At 42.2% G+C, this 15,089-nt stretch overlaps 1 protein-coding gene across 6 annotated transcripts; it reads left to right on the top strand.

Annotated features, from left to right (window-relative positions):
- Positions 1-707: 707 nt before the first annotated feature.
- On the top strand, positions 708-11,493 carry LOC135580947 (protein PSK SIMULATOR 1-like). Of its 6 annotated transcripts, none has more exons than XM_065101020.1 (15): positions 975-1,114; positions 1,927-2,054; positions 2,158-2,239; positions 2,348-2,495; positions 4,980-5,305; positions 5,412-5,504; positions 5,589-5,679; positions 6,816-6,909; positions 7,506-7,594; positions 7,768-7,837; positions 9,068-9,168; positions 9,410-9,526; positions 10,412-10,488; positions 10,647-10,691; positions 10,824-11,493. In XM_065101020.1, exons 5-15 carry the CDS (start codon positions 5,067-5,069, stop codon positions 11,335-11,337), a joined length of 1,530 nt encoding a protein of 509 aa, XP_064957092.1. In that variant the 5' UTR covers positions 975-1,114; positions 1,927-2,054; positions 2,158-2,239; positions 2,348-2,495; positions 4,980-5,066; the 3' UTR covers positions 11,338-11,493. The 6 variants fall into 6 exon arrangements, with proteins under 6 accessions (XP_064957089.1, XP_064957092.1, XP_064957090.1 ...); XM_065101018.1 differs by having other exon boundaries at positions 1,927-2,067; XM_065101019.1 differs by lacking the exon at positions 975-1,114 and adding an exon at positions 1,124-1,808 and having other exon boundaries at positions 1,927-2,067.
- The last annotated feature ends 3,596 nt before the right edge of the window (positions 11,494-15,089 follow it).

The following is a 15,089-nucleotide window of genomic DNA, read 5'->3' as shown; positions in this document are numbered from 1 at the left end:
GAATTTTGGCAGGATGTTAATGCGTCTCGGTCGACGTTCCGATCTACATTGACCAGGTGCTGTTGCGTGAGGCGTCATCTGACGTCAGCCGAGTCTTATCATAATTACTATCCTCATCAACTCCGACCCTTACCTTATTTCTAATCCAATTAGATCCGGTCCGAACCGGCAAATCATGGTCTCGATTGAACCGGCAAACGCAGCACAAAGAAAGATAACCCTCAATTGCGATTAACCCACACACGGGGACCCACACAACCTATTACTGTTATGTATTATTGTAATTATCATTATGGCCGGCCCGGTGGTCCCCACTTTGGACTACCAGACCGACCCGGCGGTGTCCGATCACCACGCGTTTAGTGGGCCCCGCGGGGGTGGAAGGCAGGCGAGCGACTCGTTCCCCCGCCGTTCCTTCGCGGCTTACCCGCTCTCTCCCAAACCGTCCGTCGAGAAGCATAGCCTCGGTACCCACTTCTCTCACCCCGCCTGCCTAATGCCTCTCGGTTAAATCGGGTTATGGGACCCACGTTGGCCCCCACTGGCTTCGACTCAGAGGGCAGGTGGGACGGCAGTTGGTTCATCGAGGTCGGGTGAGGCGACCCTTTTGGCAAAACAGGCCCTTCTTCGTGGGTCGCGCGGTCCTGCGGCCAACGCGGACCGCCGTGGGGCTAACGGAAGGGCAGGACGGTAAATTCGGGGCGCGAGAAACAGCCCCCAGCCGCACCTCGCTTTCCGACTGCGAACTTGGACTCCCGACACACGCGAACGAGTCAATCCGAAGAACACGAGCGAAGACGGCGATGAGCCAGGACGAGGGCGGGGAACCCTGGATAAGTACCGCGCCCCGCGGACCGGGGCAGGAGGAGTAAAAGGAGAATCCTAGGGCTCTGGTTCCTCGATTAGGTCTCTGCTGCAGGTGCCCCGATCGAGAGGGTAAGAGATGGGTTGCGTTTGCTCGAGCCGAAGCAGGAGTGATAGGAAGGAGAGGAAGGATGCTTTGTACGCCGATGGAGCGGAGGAGGTTGGTACTTTTGGAGATCGGAAGAGCAACTACAAGCTTTTCGATTCCGGCGAGCTCCGAGTGGTACCGACCAAGGCCGTGGCTGGAAAGGTGCTTCATTTATTGCTTGAATTGATTTCTTTACTTGTGGTTTTGGGCGATTGAGATACATGATTAGAGAATTATCAGTGAGCTTGTGAAAGTGTTCTGGATGAAGGCTTAAAAGCTCTCCGATGCGACACAGGAAGTCGGCAAGAAAATGAACCGGAGATGACGATATGCTGGTAGTGAGGCTAAGTTGAATGTATCGTACATGGAGATCTGAGTATTTTTAGTGGGTCATCGGTGCATATCGGGTTCTATTTTTTTTCACAGCAGGAAAGAAGAAAAAAGAATACCGAGTTGCAATCTTGTCTGTGATGCAGAGAGATTGGGATAATTGAATAAGATATGAGATTTCTTGTTTTTATTCCCCAAAGTTTGGGTTTACATGGAGGATTTATGAGTATGTAAGCCTAATGGTCACCCTTGATCTTTTTGCAAAATGTACAAGAATTTTAGGAATATAGGGGTTAGAGCAGTAATTTGGACTTTGATACAATATAGTTGAGCTCAGAAAGTGGACATGGGAAAGTGAACGATCCTGATTATTACGACCTACAAGTGTGCAAACGTAATGGATGCTCGTGAAAATCATTTTGCAAAATGTACAAAAAGTTTAGGAAGTTAGCGATCAGAGCAGTAAGTGGACAATGATACAGTCATACAATGAGTGTTTAGCTTGATAATTGAACATATGAAAATGGTAATAATCAATGGATACTGTTGAATTATATAACTATTTTGGAAGTCCTTCAATTAGAAATCTCTATGCTAGTCAACTCACATTGTGCAATTCTGTTCTGCTTTGTGACGACTAACAGATGATGTTCCATGTCACATGCCATATGGGTGCTCATGCAATGCATTGAGGAAGAATGGACAAAATGTCGAAGCATATATTGAACTTGCAGATGATGCCACCTTGCCAATCCATGCGATGAGTTTCTATGTGAGCTCTAAATGTATTGCATCTAGTCTTTTGTGGTTTCATAGTGGGTGAAAAATGACACATGGGATTTTTGCCTTACATAAGTGGATCCGATGTGTTTCAGTGAAGCCTGCAAAGAATCTGGAATGCACTTTCAAGAGAGGTAGTACGGGCTAAGGTGCATTTAGTTTGAAGACTAAAGAAAGGTGAGGGGCATTTGTTTTTGTCCCATTAAGAAAATTTGGAGCAGTACTTTGTAGAATTAGTCTTTGGCGGTAAAGGTAAATTACTTGAGAGTTTTGTTGTGCGGACAGGTTGTCAAGGAGCATATAAATTGAGGGGGAAGGCTTGTGTTAGTCGCTGTGGGAACACGATAAGATTATCTCTGGTTGTGGTTGTTCAAGTTATGGTTTGAAGTTTGACAATACACTGATCATACTGTAGTCATCTGAGTGGGTATCGGTATGTTATTAATGTACTTACCTACCAAATACCAGTATTAAATAAATTTTAATTATATTTTGGGGTTATACCCATTCTGGGTCCGAATTGACTTGGTCGTCCAAGTTCAACAGGTTTCCTTTATTGTATCAGATATGTATTTTAAAATTTGGTTCAAGTATCTTAGGGATGGACTTCCTCTAGGTGGATTTCGCATGAGCTTAGCTATCTAGAATCTGGGATTTAGGTATAGCCTGCTACATGATTATTGGAGTACACGTCATGGTTTCCATGCCATGCTGTGCAGTGCAAGTCTGATTGATAATTTGATATTCCATATTTTATATACTGACACAAATACTTGTTATGCAATCATGCTGCATGCTTCCTCAGTGCTGGGATGTTATGTGCTGTGCTTGAGTGTTAAGCGCACTCCTTGAATTGTCAAATCATTGGTTATTGGCAAATTTGATCTTTGTTTCTCTGTGTATGTAAAATGAAACTGTGCATATGTTTATGTATTTGCATACTTAACTTTTATTTTGGTCATGCTTTACATGTCTTGTTGGTAGGGTTTGACAGAGAAAACATCCCACAACGATGACATAGAAATGTTGTGGGAACAAATCCAAATAGAATATTAGGGATGTCTGACCTCAATAGGGCATTCAAGAAGGTGCTAAAGAATTAATTATGGCAAGATTGAAGTGGAGGGAATCTGCTGTACTATTCTCATAGAAAGGAAGAAAAAGATGGACAAACAGAGAAACTGAAGATACTATTAGACTGTCAGCCAGAACTTTCACATCTTTTATTTCTCAAATCAGTTGCACACTATTTTGCAAGATGCATTTGATCTTTTTGTTGGAATACCCTTTCATGATATATAATTGGTTACACCTTCATTGATTATGAACTCTAATTATCTATTAAAGATATATTAGAATACCCTATTAAATATGAATCATAATAACTGAAGATATATGCCTTTATCAATAGCCATTCTTTTCCTAATTTAAGAAATTCTGATCCCACAAACTCTTTCCTAAAAGATACATTTAGGATACACTAAAGCTGGGTACTGTTGTCAAAGTTGAAGAATATGATAAAATTCACATGTATATAAAGGATTGCTAATAATGGAGAGATTCCATCATGATATGAGGAAAAAATCTATTGCCTACTCATGGACAATTTCACATGTCACAAAAACCTCATATGCAATTTCTTTGAACTGCCCTCTAATGTAGATCATCATTTGATATGCCTCAATTCTTTTTTTTCTTTTCTACTGATTAATGAAGAGAGAATTGTTGTGTTGATGTTGCTGCTTTTTGTTGATATATTTTTCTTTGTTGCGACTTTCATTGGGTGGTTGGTCTATCACTAATTGCTCGACTTTGCTATCCTCTTTTTTTTTTTTTTTTTGATCAATCTAGTTCAGATATTTTTAAGCTCTATAACTTGATCTACCCTTTGTCTTGCCAATTGATTCAAAGTCCCTTTGAATCTTTGGTGGGTTTTATGTTGAAGGTGTATGTGGACCTCTCTCTTGCCTTTTCTCCTTTTTCTACTCTTTTCCTTACTTACCATGTTGACCTATTTCAGCAACACTTGCATATTACTTCTTAATGATGTTATCTGCTTGGTGGTTACCGGGTCTGTACTGGGCGATGAACCCAGTACAAGGACTTTACTGGGTAGTAATCCCTATACCAGGCTTCAACTGCCTGGTTTACGCTGGTCCAAGGGCTGACCGGTGGTTGGACCAGTATATATCATCCCTACTATACCAGTTCGAGCGGTAACATAATCCTTGGTTAGAACCACTCAACACTGTGATATAGCTCTAAAACTAACTCAGAATATAGGAATAAGAATTAACATATTAAACCAGTATTCACTGCAACGGAAAGAAACGTAATATAAATCTTAAGCAAACAGTTTGGACCGTGACAATAAATTTGAGAAGTATAATTCATTCATTGCCAAACCTAAATTCTACTTTTACAATATTTAAAACTTTCACCGCCAATACTAATTTTTTTCTTGTTTTCTTATGCTTTACTTTGTGCATTTTGCAATGAAAAATCAGAGGGTTTTTGGAAAAGTTAATCATAGAAAACACGAGTTCATAGTTATTGACCTTTTTTAAAGTATCTCTTGTTAACGCTTTGACATGTAATGAATCTAAAAGCATATGTTTTCTGTGAGATCAAGATGTGCTTGTCTTTGTTGTAATTGTTTGAATTTGATTCTGATCATTGCCAATAAATGATTGGACATGACAACTGGAAAGCAGTCACCAATCGCCCAGATCCACCACTTATTTGTGTTCAATGATAGAAAGTTCTCAAGCGGAAATGTCTTTATTATATTATATTATGTTTTGAGAGAAACAAAACAATAGTCATTGTTTTATGAGTCCATGAACGATGAATTATTATAAAAGGGTTATATTATTTTCCAGTTTAACTGACTACTATTGGTGATGACATTTCTTAGGTACCAGAAACAAGTTCAATCCTGGGACGAGCTAGCATTGCTGGTCTGGAGAAAGCTGTAGAGGTTCTAGATACCCTTGGAAGTAGCATGTCAAACTTGAATCCTAGCAGTGGATTCACATCCGGAGTGACGGCCCGAGGATATAAAATTTCCATCTTAGCATTTGAAGTGGCAAATACAATTGCTAAAGGAGCTAACTTATGGAGAAGTCTTTCAGATGAAAACATCAATATCTTGAAAGAAGAAGTTTTGCAGTCAGATGGAGTAAGAAAACTAATCTCTGCAGATGCTAATGAGTTGCTGTGGATCACTGCCACTGACAAAAGGTGGGGTTAGTAATGCAATCTGCAGGTGTCGCATCTTATTAACTTGTATTATAGTTGTTTCTGGAACCTGATCTGATGCATAGCTGTTCTTGTATCACTGTAACAGAGAAGAACTTGACTTTTTTTCAAGAGAAGTAATTAGGTTTGGGGACCTATGTAAAGACCCAATATGGCACAATCTAGGTCGCTATTTTGAGAAGTAAGATGTCACACTTTGCAAAGCATTTTAAGTTGTCCAAAACAGACTTTCAATTTGAAATATGATGGCTGATTGTTTCCTCAGATTGAGTTTGGATATGACGCCCACAGAACAGTCAAAAGAGGAGGCAGAAATGATGATGCAACTCTTAATATATTTGGCTCAGAGTACTTCTGTAAGTACATCTTGATATAAAACTGTTTATAGTCTCTATTTATCCTAAATAGTTTTTCATCAGTGATTTGAAAAAGAGGAAGAATATGCTTCCATCTGACATTTAGAAATCCACATTCTTATAGCATTTGGTGAATGAAATTCTAGGTTTTGTGCCAAAGGTTTTGATGAATCTTTCCATTTAAGTTCATTAAATTTTGCTCATATGTTTGTTCTTTTCTTTCCTTTTCAGTATTATTGGGTTCTGTCGCCTCCAGATTCCATTCCATAGTTAATCAGTTAAAAGGGCTGCCATAGCTCAAATCATGTTCATTATTTGACAAAGCAAGCTCTTCGCTCGTCGATTTTTTTGGTTCTGCTATTTGTAGGTCAAATAAGGCTGGTTTTTTTATCCATGTAGCTGAACCTAAATAGTTGAGACTTTAGTTAATAGATAGTTTAATTTTATCTGTCATTGTGAAAACTAAGATTTTAGAACCAGTACTGTTATTGTATTGGCTGTACCATTACCAGCAGTACACCCTTCAAAAAATTAAAAAAAAAAGTTTAATCTTGATATTTAGGCTATAACATGGATTGATGAGCTACCATCTGATTGAACTGCCACATCTTAATTGTTCGATGGAAACATATAAACTTGAGCAATTTTCAGTCATATCACAAGTTTAGCATTCGCTCAACTTGTGTTGTGCTCTAAAGAATAAACTACTTGTTTCCATATATTAAATTTGCTTCCATATGCTTATGTTCAGCAATTAAACAATTGGGAAGTCTTGGTGATTTTATATTATCTAATAGAAATGGTCAACTTTGCAGAATTATAAATTGTTTTTTGATCGATGAACTTTTCTTAGTGAACCATGTTCCCTAGTTTTAAGTTAATTAACACAAACATTTAATCGTCTTCATTGAAAACAGCCTAAGACACATTTTGTGATCAGGAACAATTTTGTTTTTCTTTCATTCCCATTTTCTGGACATCAAGTTCATTGAGAAGTTGATAATATTTTTCTGATAAAGAATTATGCAAACATCGGCATGATTATTGGTCTGTATGAACAAATGTGATGAGTCTTATCTTATAAAATAGTTCTTCAATGTTTGCCTATGATCAACTAAACCATCTTGCATGTGTAGGAGCTTTATCACGAGTTACATGCTCTAGATAGATATGAACAGGATTACCGAAGGAAGCTTCAAGAAGAAGAGTTGATACCTGCAGCTAGACAGGGTAAGCTAGTAAGCTTTTATTAAGATTCAAATGGTAAACTGACTGGAGATTTATTCCTTGTGCATGTTTTGACTTTGACCGCATATTGGAAGTATTGCTTGATGTTAAGAAAACATAAATAGTTTATGAGGTTTGGATATTAAGCTACGCCATATCCCATACAGTACACAATTATATTTCCTTTTCTAAGTAACAAATAAAACAACTTATTTTAGAATCTTTAGATTGAATTTATATTTTCCTACTTGATAGGTTAGTCTCTTAGAGAGGCTTCCTTAGACATGTTAAATACAAAGGCAGGTTTTCTTTCAGTTCTATGTTATGGTCCCATGCATCTCTAGTCTTTATGGACTCTGCCATTTTTAGACCATTTGGTTTATTCCTAGTCTGGTTCTCGTTGACAAGGTTATTAATTATCTGATTCAACTTTGAATTGTTGGCCGTTAATTAAATTTTTTTTGTAATATTACTGTGTTTTTTTCTTTTTTGGGATTAAATGCATGCTGATGCTTCCATTTTTGTTGAACTAGTAGTATTTTTGCTGATAGTTTGGCAATGTCATTTTATTGGCTTCTACCCACTTTTTACATGAGCAGAGAGTATTTTGAACAGTGAACTGAAACGCCAAAAGAAGCTTGTGAAGAGTTTGAAAAAGAAATCCCTTTGGTCCAGAAACTTGGAGGAGGTAATGGTTTTGTTCTTGGATTCTTATGAACTAACCATTATGACTTCATTTTAAATATGTAAAAAGACCATTGTCCAGATGGTTTAGTTTATATATATATATATATATATATATATATATATATATATATATATAATTAAAAAAGTTCTCCAACATATTCATTGTTTTTGCAGGTGGTGGAAAAGCTTGTAGACATTGTTACATTTTTGTATAAGCAGATTTGGGAATCATTTAAAACTTCTGGTATGTTATTGCAAATTTGGTATTGAGTCTATTGACAACATTTTTGAGAATGATGATGTCTTAACTCTTCATATTAATTTCTTTAAACCTTTTAGGATCAGTTTCATGTCTGGCTACTAGGAACCTCTCTCATGCCCCTATGCTTTTCTTCTTTGCCTTCCCACCTCAAGACCTGCCAGGACCTAGCTGCCTCTGGCTCCTATTCTTTCTTCATCTTCTTCCCTGACCATTGTCACCTCCTCAACTAGTAGAATGGGTTGGTTGCAAGAGAGGGGATCATGTATTGTGAACTGTGATAAGGCTCCCTTGTCAGTTGCAATCAACCATACCAATCATATTCTGAACAAAACCTAATATCTATTAAAATTGCAGAGCTGTGAACCAATCAACATGTGGACCATTCGGGACTAATTATATGGAGCAGTATACAATGATATTTTAGTTCTCGTCTTGAATTGTGTTTAAACAAAATCTAATGAAGGTGAAAATAAGAGCCTTACAATAAGTAATCATTAATATTCCATTCCAAGTATGCTGTGTTTAAATTCCTGGATAAGATGCATTATAATTTGTTCTTGTCGAGAATGGAAGAAACTTCATTTCCTTTGTGCTTTTTTCATGAGTTATAATTTCTGGATTCTTGTCGTGAGTCTTCAAATTGGTTTAGATAAAAGCATTGCTCCATCATCATATGACAATCAAGAATAGTTTTAATTCTGCGATGTGATCAACTAAATAACAGTATGATTCTTGTCATACTCTTTTTTCAATGTGCTTCATTAATAAACGTTCTGTTGATATACTGCTCCATCATCATATGACAATCAAGAACGGTTTGAGTAATTCTGCGATGTGATTAACTAAATAACTTCATTAATAAACGTTCTGTTGGTATTATGTTTTATTTATTCATGATGTTCATTGATTGAAAAGGTACATGTAAGATGACACCCAGCTGTTGTGATTATTTTTTTGTTAATATATTTGTCCAAATATTTTCCTTGGAATAATCGTGACAAGTTATATGTATATATTTCTTAGCATCACCTTAAAAGGGTGCTAAAAAGATACAGAATGATCTGTGGATGTAGAAAAAGGGTCTGTACTCTATTAGTCTTATGCTGAAGTTGATTATCTTGATCCTCGCCATACCTTTTTTTAAGCCATTTGGAAAGTATGTTGTTGAGATCTTTGTAACTGTAATATTAAACCTGTTTGAGCAAATTGCAGGTTGCAACTTACTCGACTATAAGCCAGCTCAGAATCAAACCTTAGGTGCTTCTGGTCTCGCGTTGCATTATGCTAACATCATCAACCAGATTGATAATATAGTAAGTATACCTGGGATACAATATGTTTTCTATCACTGATAGTGCTTCCTGCTCGTTTTAAGCAGATGCGAAGTAATATCCGTTGCTTCTCATATCAAAGTATGTATCTCAGTTATATGTCCTGACATATGGAGCTGAGAGATCCAGCTACACGCCAAGCAATTAGTACTTGGTGAACTATGGTTAAGAAATGGTGTTTCTCATGCTTTATGGAGTTTTTCTTAAAATATTTTGTTCATAGGTATCTCGACCACTATCCCTTCCTCCAACTACAAGGGACAGTTTATATCAAGGATTGCCTACACGCGTGAAGGCAGCACTTCGTACCCGATTACAATCATTTGATGCCAAGGAAGAGGTATGTTGTACTTCCTTCAGTTTATACTATAGTGCTAAGCCTCTATTTCCCTATTAGGTATTTTTCTCTGTGACATTTCAATATTTCTTTTGTGAACCTTCCCTAGACCAGCACATTTATATTAACAAAACACTTGCTTGATTTACATATTTTAGAATATCATTATAAAGTTGAACACAAATAAATTTTACATATCTGTAAGATGCTGCATCTGTGTGATCGAACTTGAAACTCTACCACACCTCTTCTAGTTTGATGGAAGATATGTTTCCAACAACACTCTTACACTGTTGGAAAGCTGCAGTGATCTTTGCCACTCATGCATTATGGAGCAAAAATACTTGTATCGAAATTCAGCAGCATTTTGTGTTCCCATATGTAAAGATGGGCAACTTCATCAAATTTCTACACAAAATATGCCAAGAGATCATTCATGATGTGCAAGTGAGCTTTGCTTTAGAAGCTGAGTTTCCTAGGTGCATATATTAAAAGGTCTGGTAAAGATCCATTGCCTAATACATAAAATGATCTGATTGAGGTTGCTAAATCAAGTTAACCAATTTTTGTATAATGAATTTCCAAAAGATCTTGACAAGTTAAACTGAGCTGTACATTTATTAGATCACATTCTTGTATTTAAGTGTATAAAAAATAATATATCAGAAGCTTTAGCAAATCCAGAAATTAAAAGATCATCTTAGTATAGTCATTTATGTTCACATTGTATGATAAATTTATGATTGTAGTCTCCTAAATGTACTATCAGATCTCTTTGTACATTTGGATAGGTAGCTACTGGTGAAACTCTTGTGGTGTGTATTCTTTAAACTCTAATTGTTAAAACTTGTAATGATAACTGTTATTTCTGAATTTGCATTTCTGCAGTATACAGTTGCTCATATAAAAGCTGAGATGCAGAAAATCTTATGTTGGATCACTCCATTAGCAGAAAACACAACTAGGTTGGTATCTAAAATGCCTTCATTAACTATTTACATTTTCTAAATAGTTTCCCCCCCTTCTCTCTCATACTTTCATCTATGCTGCATATGTTTTGTTTCAAGGCTAGAATTGCTATTGCAGTTTCTTAATTCTTTTTATTCTCATCTGATCTAATCAGAGCACATCAAGGTTTTGGATGGGTAGGAGAGTGGGCAACCATGGGGTTAGTTCTGGACTCATTCTTCCATTTCCTTTAGTCTTTATTCTAGTTTTGCAATAACTTAGCATGTGAAAATGACAGCAGAATCTCCTTGTTATGTATGTGATTGCATCTAAGCAGTGTGTTCTTCTGCAGTACTGAGATTAACAAGAAACCAGACATGCAAAACTGCATTGCCCGTATCCAGACGCTTCATCACGCAAATAAAGAGAAAACTGAGGAGTACATATTAGAACTAGTGGTATGGCTTCACCATCTAGTTATCCAGGTGAAGAACAGGGGTTATGGATTAACATCAGCCAGCCCAGTTCAAAGTCAACCAAATAAGGGAACAGTGGTGATCTCAGAGTCCATACGAGAACCATCTCAGGCATGCAATGGTAGAATTGAAGGTGCCCTACTCTCAGAAGACGAAAGAAATATGTTGGAGCAAGTAACCCTGAGGAAGATTACATTAGGGAGAAGCAAAAGCTTGGACTTGGAGAAGAGAGCCAGGAGACATAGGGGTCGGAATAGGAGCTGTGAGAATTCTCCAGACAAAGAGTTCAATGTGGCATTAGATTGGAAGCTGGAGAGGTCAAGAGTGTTGGATGTGATGGATGGGCTCAATACGCTCGGTGCGCTTCCAGTAGTTCAGTTTTGTACATAAGCTCATGTGTTCATGAGCACTAAGCCTTTTCTTTCTCTCATGTAAATGCCTTGGAAGGGATTCCATGATTTATCTCATCCTGTATAGTTATTTGATCTGAAGTATTACATATGGATTAAAAGAAAGCAGCAATGAGAATAGCTGCTGATTACTATATTTGCCTTGACAGTTTCAGAATTGATAGGTTTCGGAGGGGCAGATTGAACAGGTAAATAGATCTGACTTTGAAGGACATAATGCATGAGAATAAGACGAATAATTCTTGAAAAATGTTATCTGAATTATGTATTAGATCTATTTACAAAAGATTAATGGTTCAAAATTTGATCTGATATACATTTTTTTTGAAGGTGTGAGATAGTTTCACCGGTAAGAATGGTGTCATGCCACTATAATTTGATTGTCTTTTTTATGTTGCATTTTGTATGGATTATGGACTATCTGAAGTTAAAAAGGACACAAATAAAACAATTTCAATTAAAAAAGATTTTTTTTTGAATACTCTGTGTGTCATTATATTTATTTTTCGGCGAGAAGATATACAATATTGATAAGGGTAAAAATGACGATGTGACACACCATGACGTCAGTCGACGCCTCATGCCTCGATTGGCGCAACTGCACTCGGTTAATCGAGTCGGAACACTGGTCGAGGCGTATTAACACATAACTCAGGCTTGGTTCTTCACGCCACGCCAACCCCATGTAAGACGCTATCAGCCTGCCTCCTACAGGCAGCCACATCAGGTAACATCAAACTCATCTATAAATGCCCCAGAGTTCTAAACGAACAGGGGGGAGGACGAACTCACACACAACACTTGTATGGAGGCATCTCTTCCTCCAAAACCCTCTCCACATCGCTAACTTGATCGTCGGAGGGGTCGGGCCGAGCTCCCGGCCCGACCTATGTGCAGGTGCGAGACGGTGTCGCCTCTTCCCGACACTACGACGGAGCTTCCTCCCGACCCGACCTATCGACCCGACCTACCGACCCGACCTCCCGACCCGAACCACCGTGCTCGGCCGTCGGGAGACCCCGAGGGACGCTGCCCGAGATCCCCGACATCCGGACCCTCGAACCGAGCCGCGTCGACCTCGAGGCCACGGCTTAAAAAGTTGTTTCCCACAACAGATTGGCGCTAGAAGGAGGGCCCGAATGTCGAGGGATCCTCAAACTGATCCCGATGAACTCCCTGCCGAGGGATCGTTCTTAGCAGGGGCGCAGACCGTGCGTGACGGGTCGCAGGCTGACGACCTCCCTGCGACCTCGGAACGCTACTGGCGTTCATCCGACAACCCGGATCTGCTTCCGCCCGAGGGCGCTTTGAGCGTCCCCTCGCCGGTGTCATCCGAGGCCTTTCACGACCTCGCTCTTCAAGTCTGAGCTCTAACGGATATGGTGCAAACCATTATCCCGCTTGTCCCTCAATCGGCACCCCCGCATATGACTCAGCCGCTACGGCAACAAGAGCCGCCTGCTCGAGCCCACATGACGCTTTTGGAGCCTTCCACTACTCCTCGGGTCAGACCGACCCCACTCGGGGATCCAGTAAGGACAAACCCGAGCGGCCGCCCGGAGCCCGAGGTATTATCTCCGGATTCAACGGACCCCCTACGAGCCCAGCTACGCTTTCTTTGGCAGCGGCTTGACGAACTAGAGAAGGAGTTTCGCAACTCGAAGGGAGAGCTCGGGGTAGACACATACCGAGGATCTCCGTTCGCACCAGAGATACGAGATCACGCGGTTCCCCCGAACTTCCAGCTCCCTTCTCTGGACGCATACGACGGCTCCACTGACCCAGCGGACCATGTTGCCGCTTTCCGTGCCCAACTGGCACTGTATGGAACGTCTGACGCTTTAATATGCAGGGCGTTTCCCACGACCCTGAGGGGTCCAGCCCGCACTTGGTACGGCGGCCTGAAGATCGGAACGATCAGTTCCTTCGGCCAGCTCGCCAAGGACTTCGAGCTCCACTTCGTAGCCCATGCCCGGCCGAAGCCCTCCGCGGCATAGCTCCTCAGACTCAAACAAAGAGAGGACGAGCCCCTCTCACATTTTGTGGATCGCTTTGCCACGCAAATCCGATGCTTACCGGACACTCACCCCTCTCTGTTAGTGCAAGCGTTCATGGTAGGCTTGCGACCTTCCAGATTCTGCTGGTCCCTCGTAGAGCGACCCCCCACCATAGTACCAGATATGCTCCAGCGAGCTAATTGGTACATCACGACGGAAGCTTGGGTGACCGCAAGGAAGAGGAGTGACTCTAGGCAACGGGCCCCGTAGCAGCGGTCAAGCATCCGCGGTTGCTATCCGGTGTAATCCTCGAGCAAGGAATCTAGCCCCTGCCTCAGTCTCTTCCAAGCGAAAGGCTCCATGTTTACCTGACCGCCTCTTGGCTCATGGTTAGCTTCGACCTAACCCCCCTCTTTTTGCATTCGCACGACTCGGTCTTAGACGGCCCGAGTCCACCTCAGCGCGGCCTGCGCGCCTGAGCAGTGCCCCTCGGTCGCAGCCTGCCTACGCCGAGCACCTCGGCCACACACTACCGAGATCCACCTCGGCGCGGCCTGTCTGCCTGTGTTGTGCTACTCGGTTGCATGGTGCCCGAGACCACGTCCGCGCGTCCTACCCGCCTGCGTCGTGCTACTCGGCCGCATGGCCCTCGCGACCACGCCTGCGCGGTCTGCTCGCCTGCATCGTGCTCCTCGGCAGCATGATGCCCGAGACCACACCTGCGCGGCCTACCCGCCTGCGTCGTGCTCCTCGCTCCCATCATCCCCGAGACACACCTGCGCGACCAGCCCGCCTACGTCGTGCTCCTTAGCTCCGTGTTCCCGAGACACACCAGCGCGGCCAGCCCGCCTGCTACATGCCCCTCGGCTCCATACTCCCCGAGACACGCCTGCGCGGCCAGCCTGCCTGCGCCGAGCTCCTCGGCCATATTCACTGCCGAGTCCATCTCGGGGCGGCTTGCCCACATGGGTCACGTCCCTCGGCCGCAGCCTGCCTGCGCCGAGCTTCTCGGCCATACGTTGTCGAGTTCACCTCAGCGCGGTCTGCCCGCCTGAGCGGTGTCCCTTGGCTACACCGCCGAGATGCACCTCAGCGCGGTCTGCCCGCCTGAATCGAGTCCCCCGGCTTTTTGCCATATCCCTCGGCCATAGACGACCGATCCCACCTCAGCGCGGCCTGCCCACCTGAGCGGCGCCTGCATCGTGCTCCTTGGCTCCATGTTCCCGGGACACACCTGCGTGGCCTGCCCGCCTGCATCGTGCTCCTCGGCTCCATGTTCCTGGGACACACCTGCGCGGCCTGCCCGCCTGCGTCGTGCTCCTCGGTCCATGCCTCCCGAGACACACCTGCGCGGCCAGCCCACCTGCGTCGTGCTCCTCGGCTCCTCGGCTCCATGTTCCCAGAGACCGCGTCCACGCGGCCCACCCGCCTGAAGACAGAAGCCATGCATCGGTCTCCCCTCGTACAATAGCCGACGCATAGCTCCTTTCGGGGGGGGGGAATATGATAAGGGTAAAAATGGCGATGTGACACACCATGACGTCAGCCGACACCTCATGCCTCGATTGGCGCAACTGCACTCGGTTAATCGAGCCGGAACACTGGTCGAGGCGCATTAACACCTAACTTAGGCTTGGTTCTTCACGCCACGCCAACCCCATGTAAGACGCTATCAGCCTGCCTCCTGCAGGCAGCCACATCAAGTAACATCAAACTCATCTATAAATACCCTAGA

This window comes from Musa acuminata, chromosome BXJ2-3 (genome assembly GCF_036884655.1).
Source record: "Musa acuminata AAA Group cultivar baxijiao chromosome BXJ2-3, Cavendish_Baxijiao_AAA, whole genome shotgun sequence".
Classification (NCBI taxonomy): Eukaryota; Viridiplantae; Streptophyta; class Magnoliopsida; order Zingiberales; family Musaceae; genus Musa; species Musa acuminata.
This window is presented reverse-complemented; position numbering and strand designations above follow the sequence as displayed.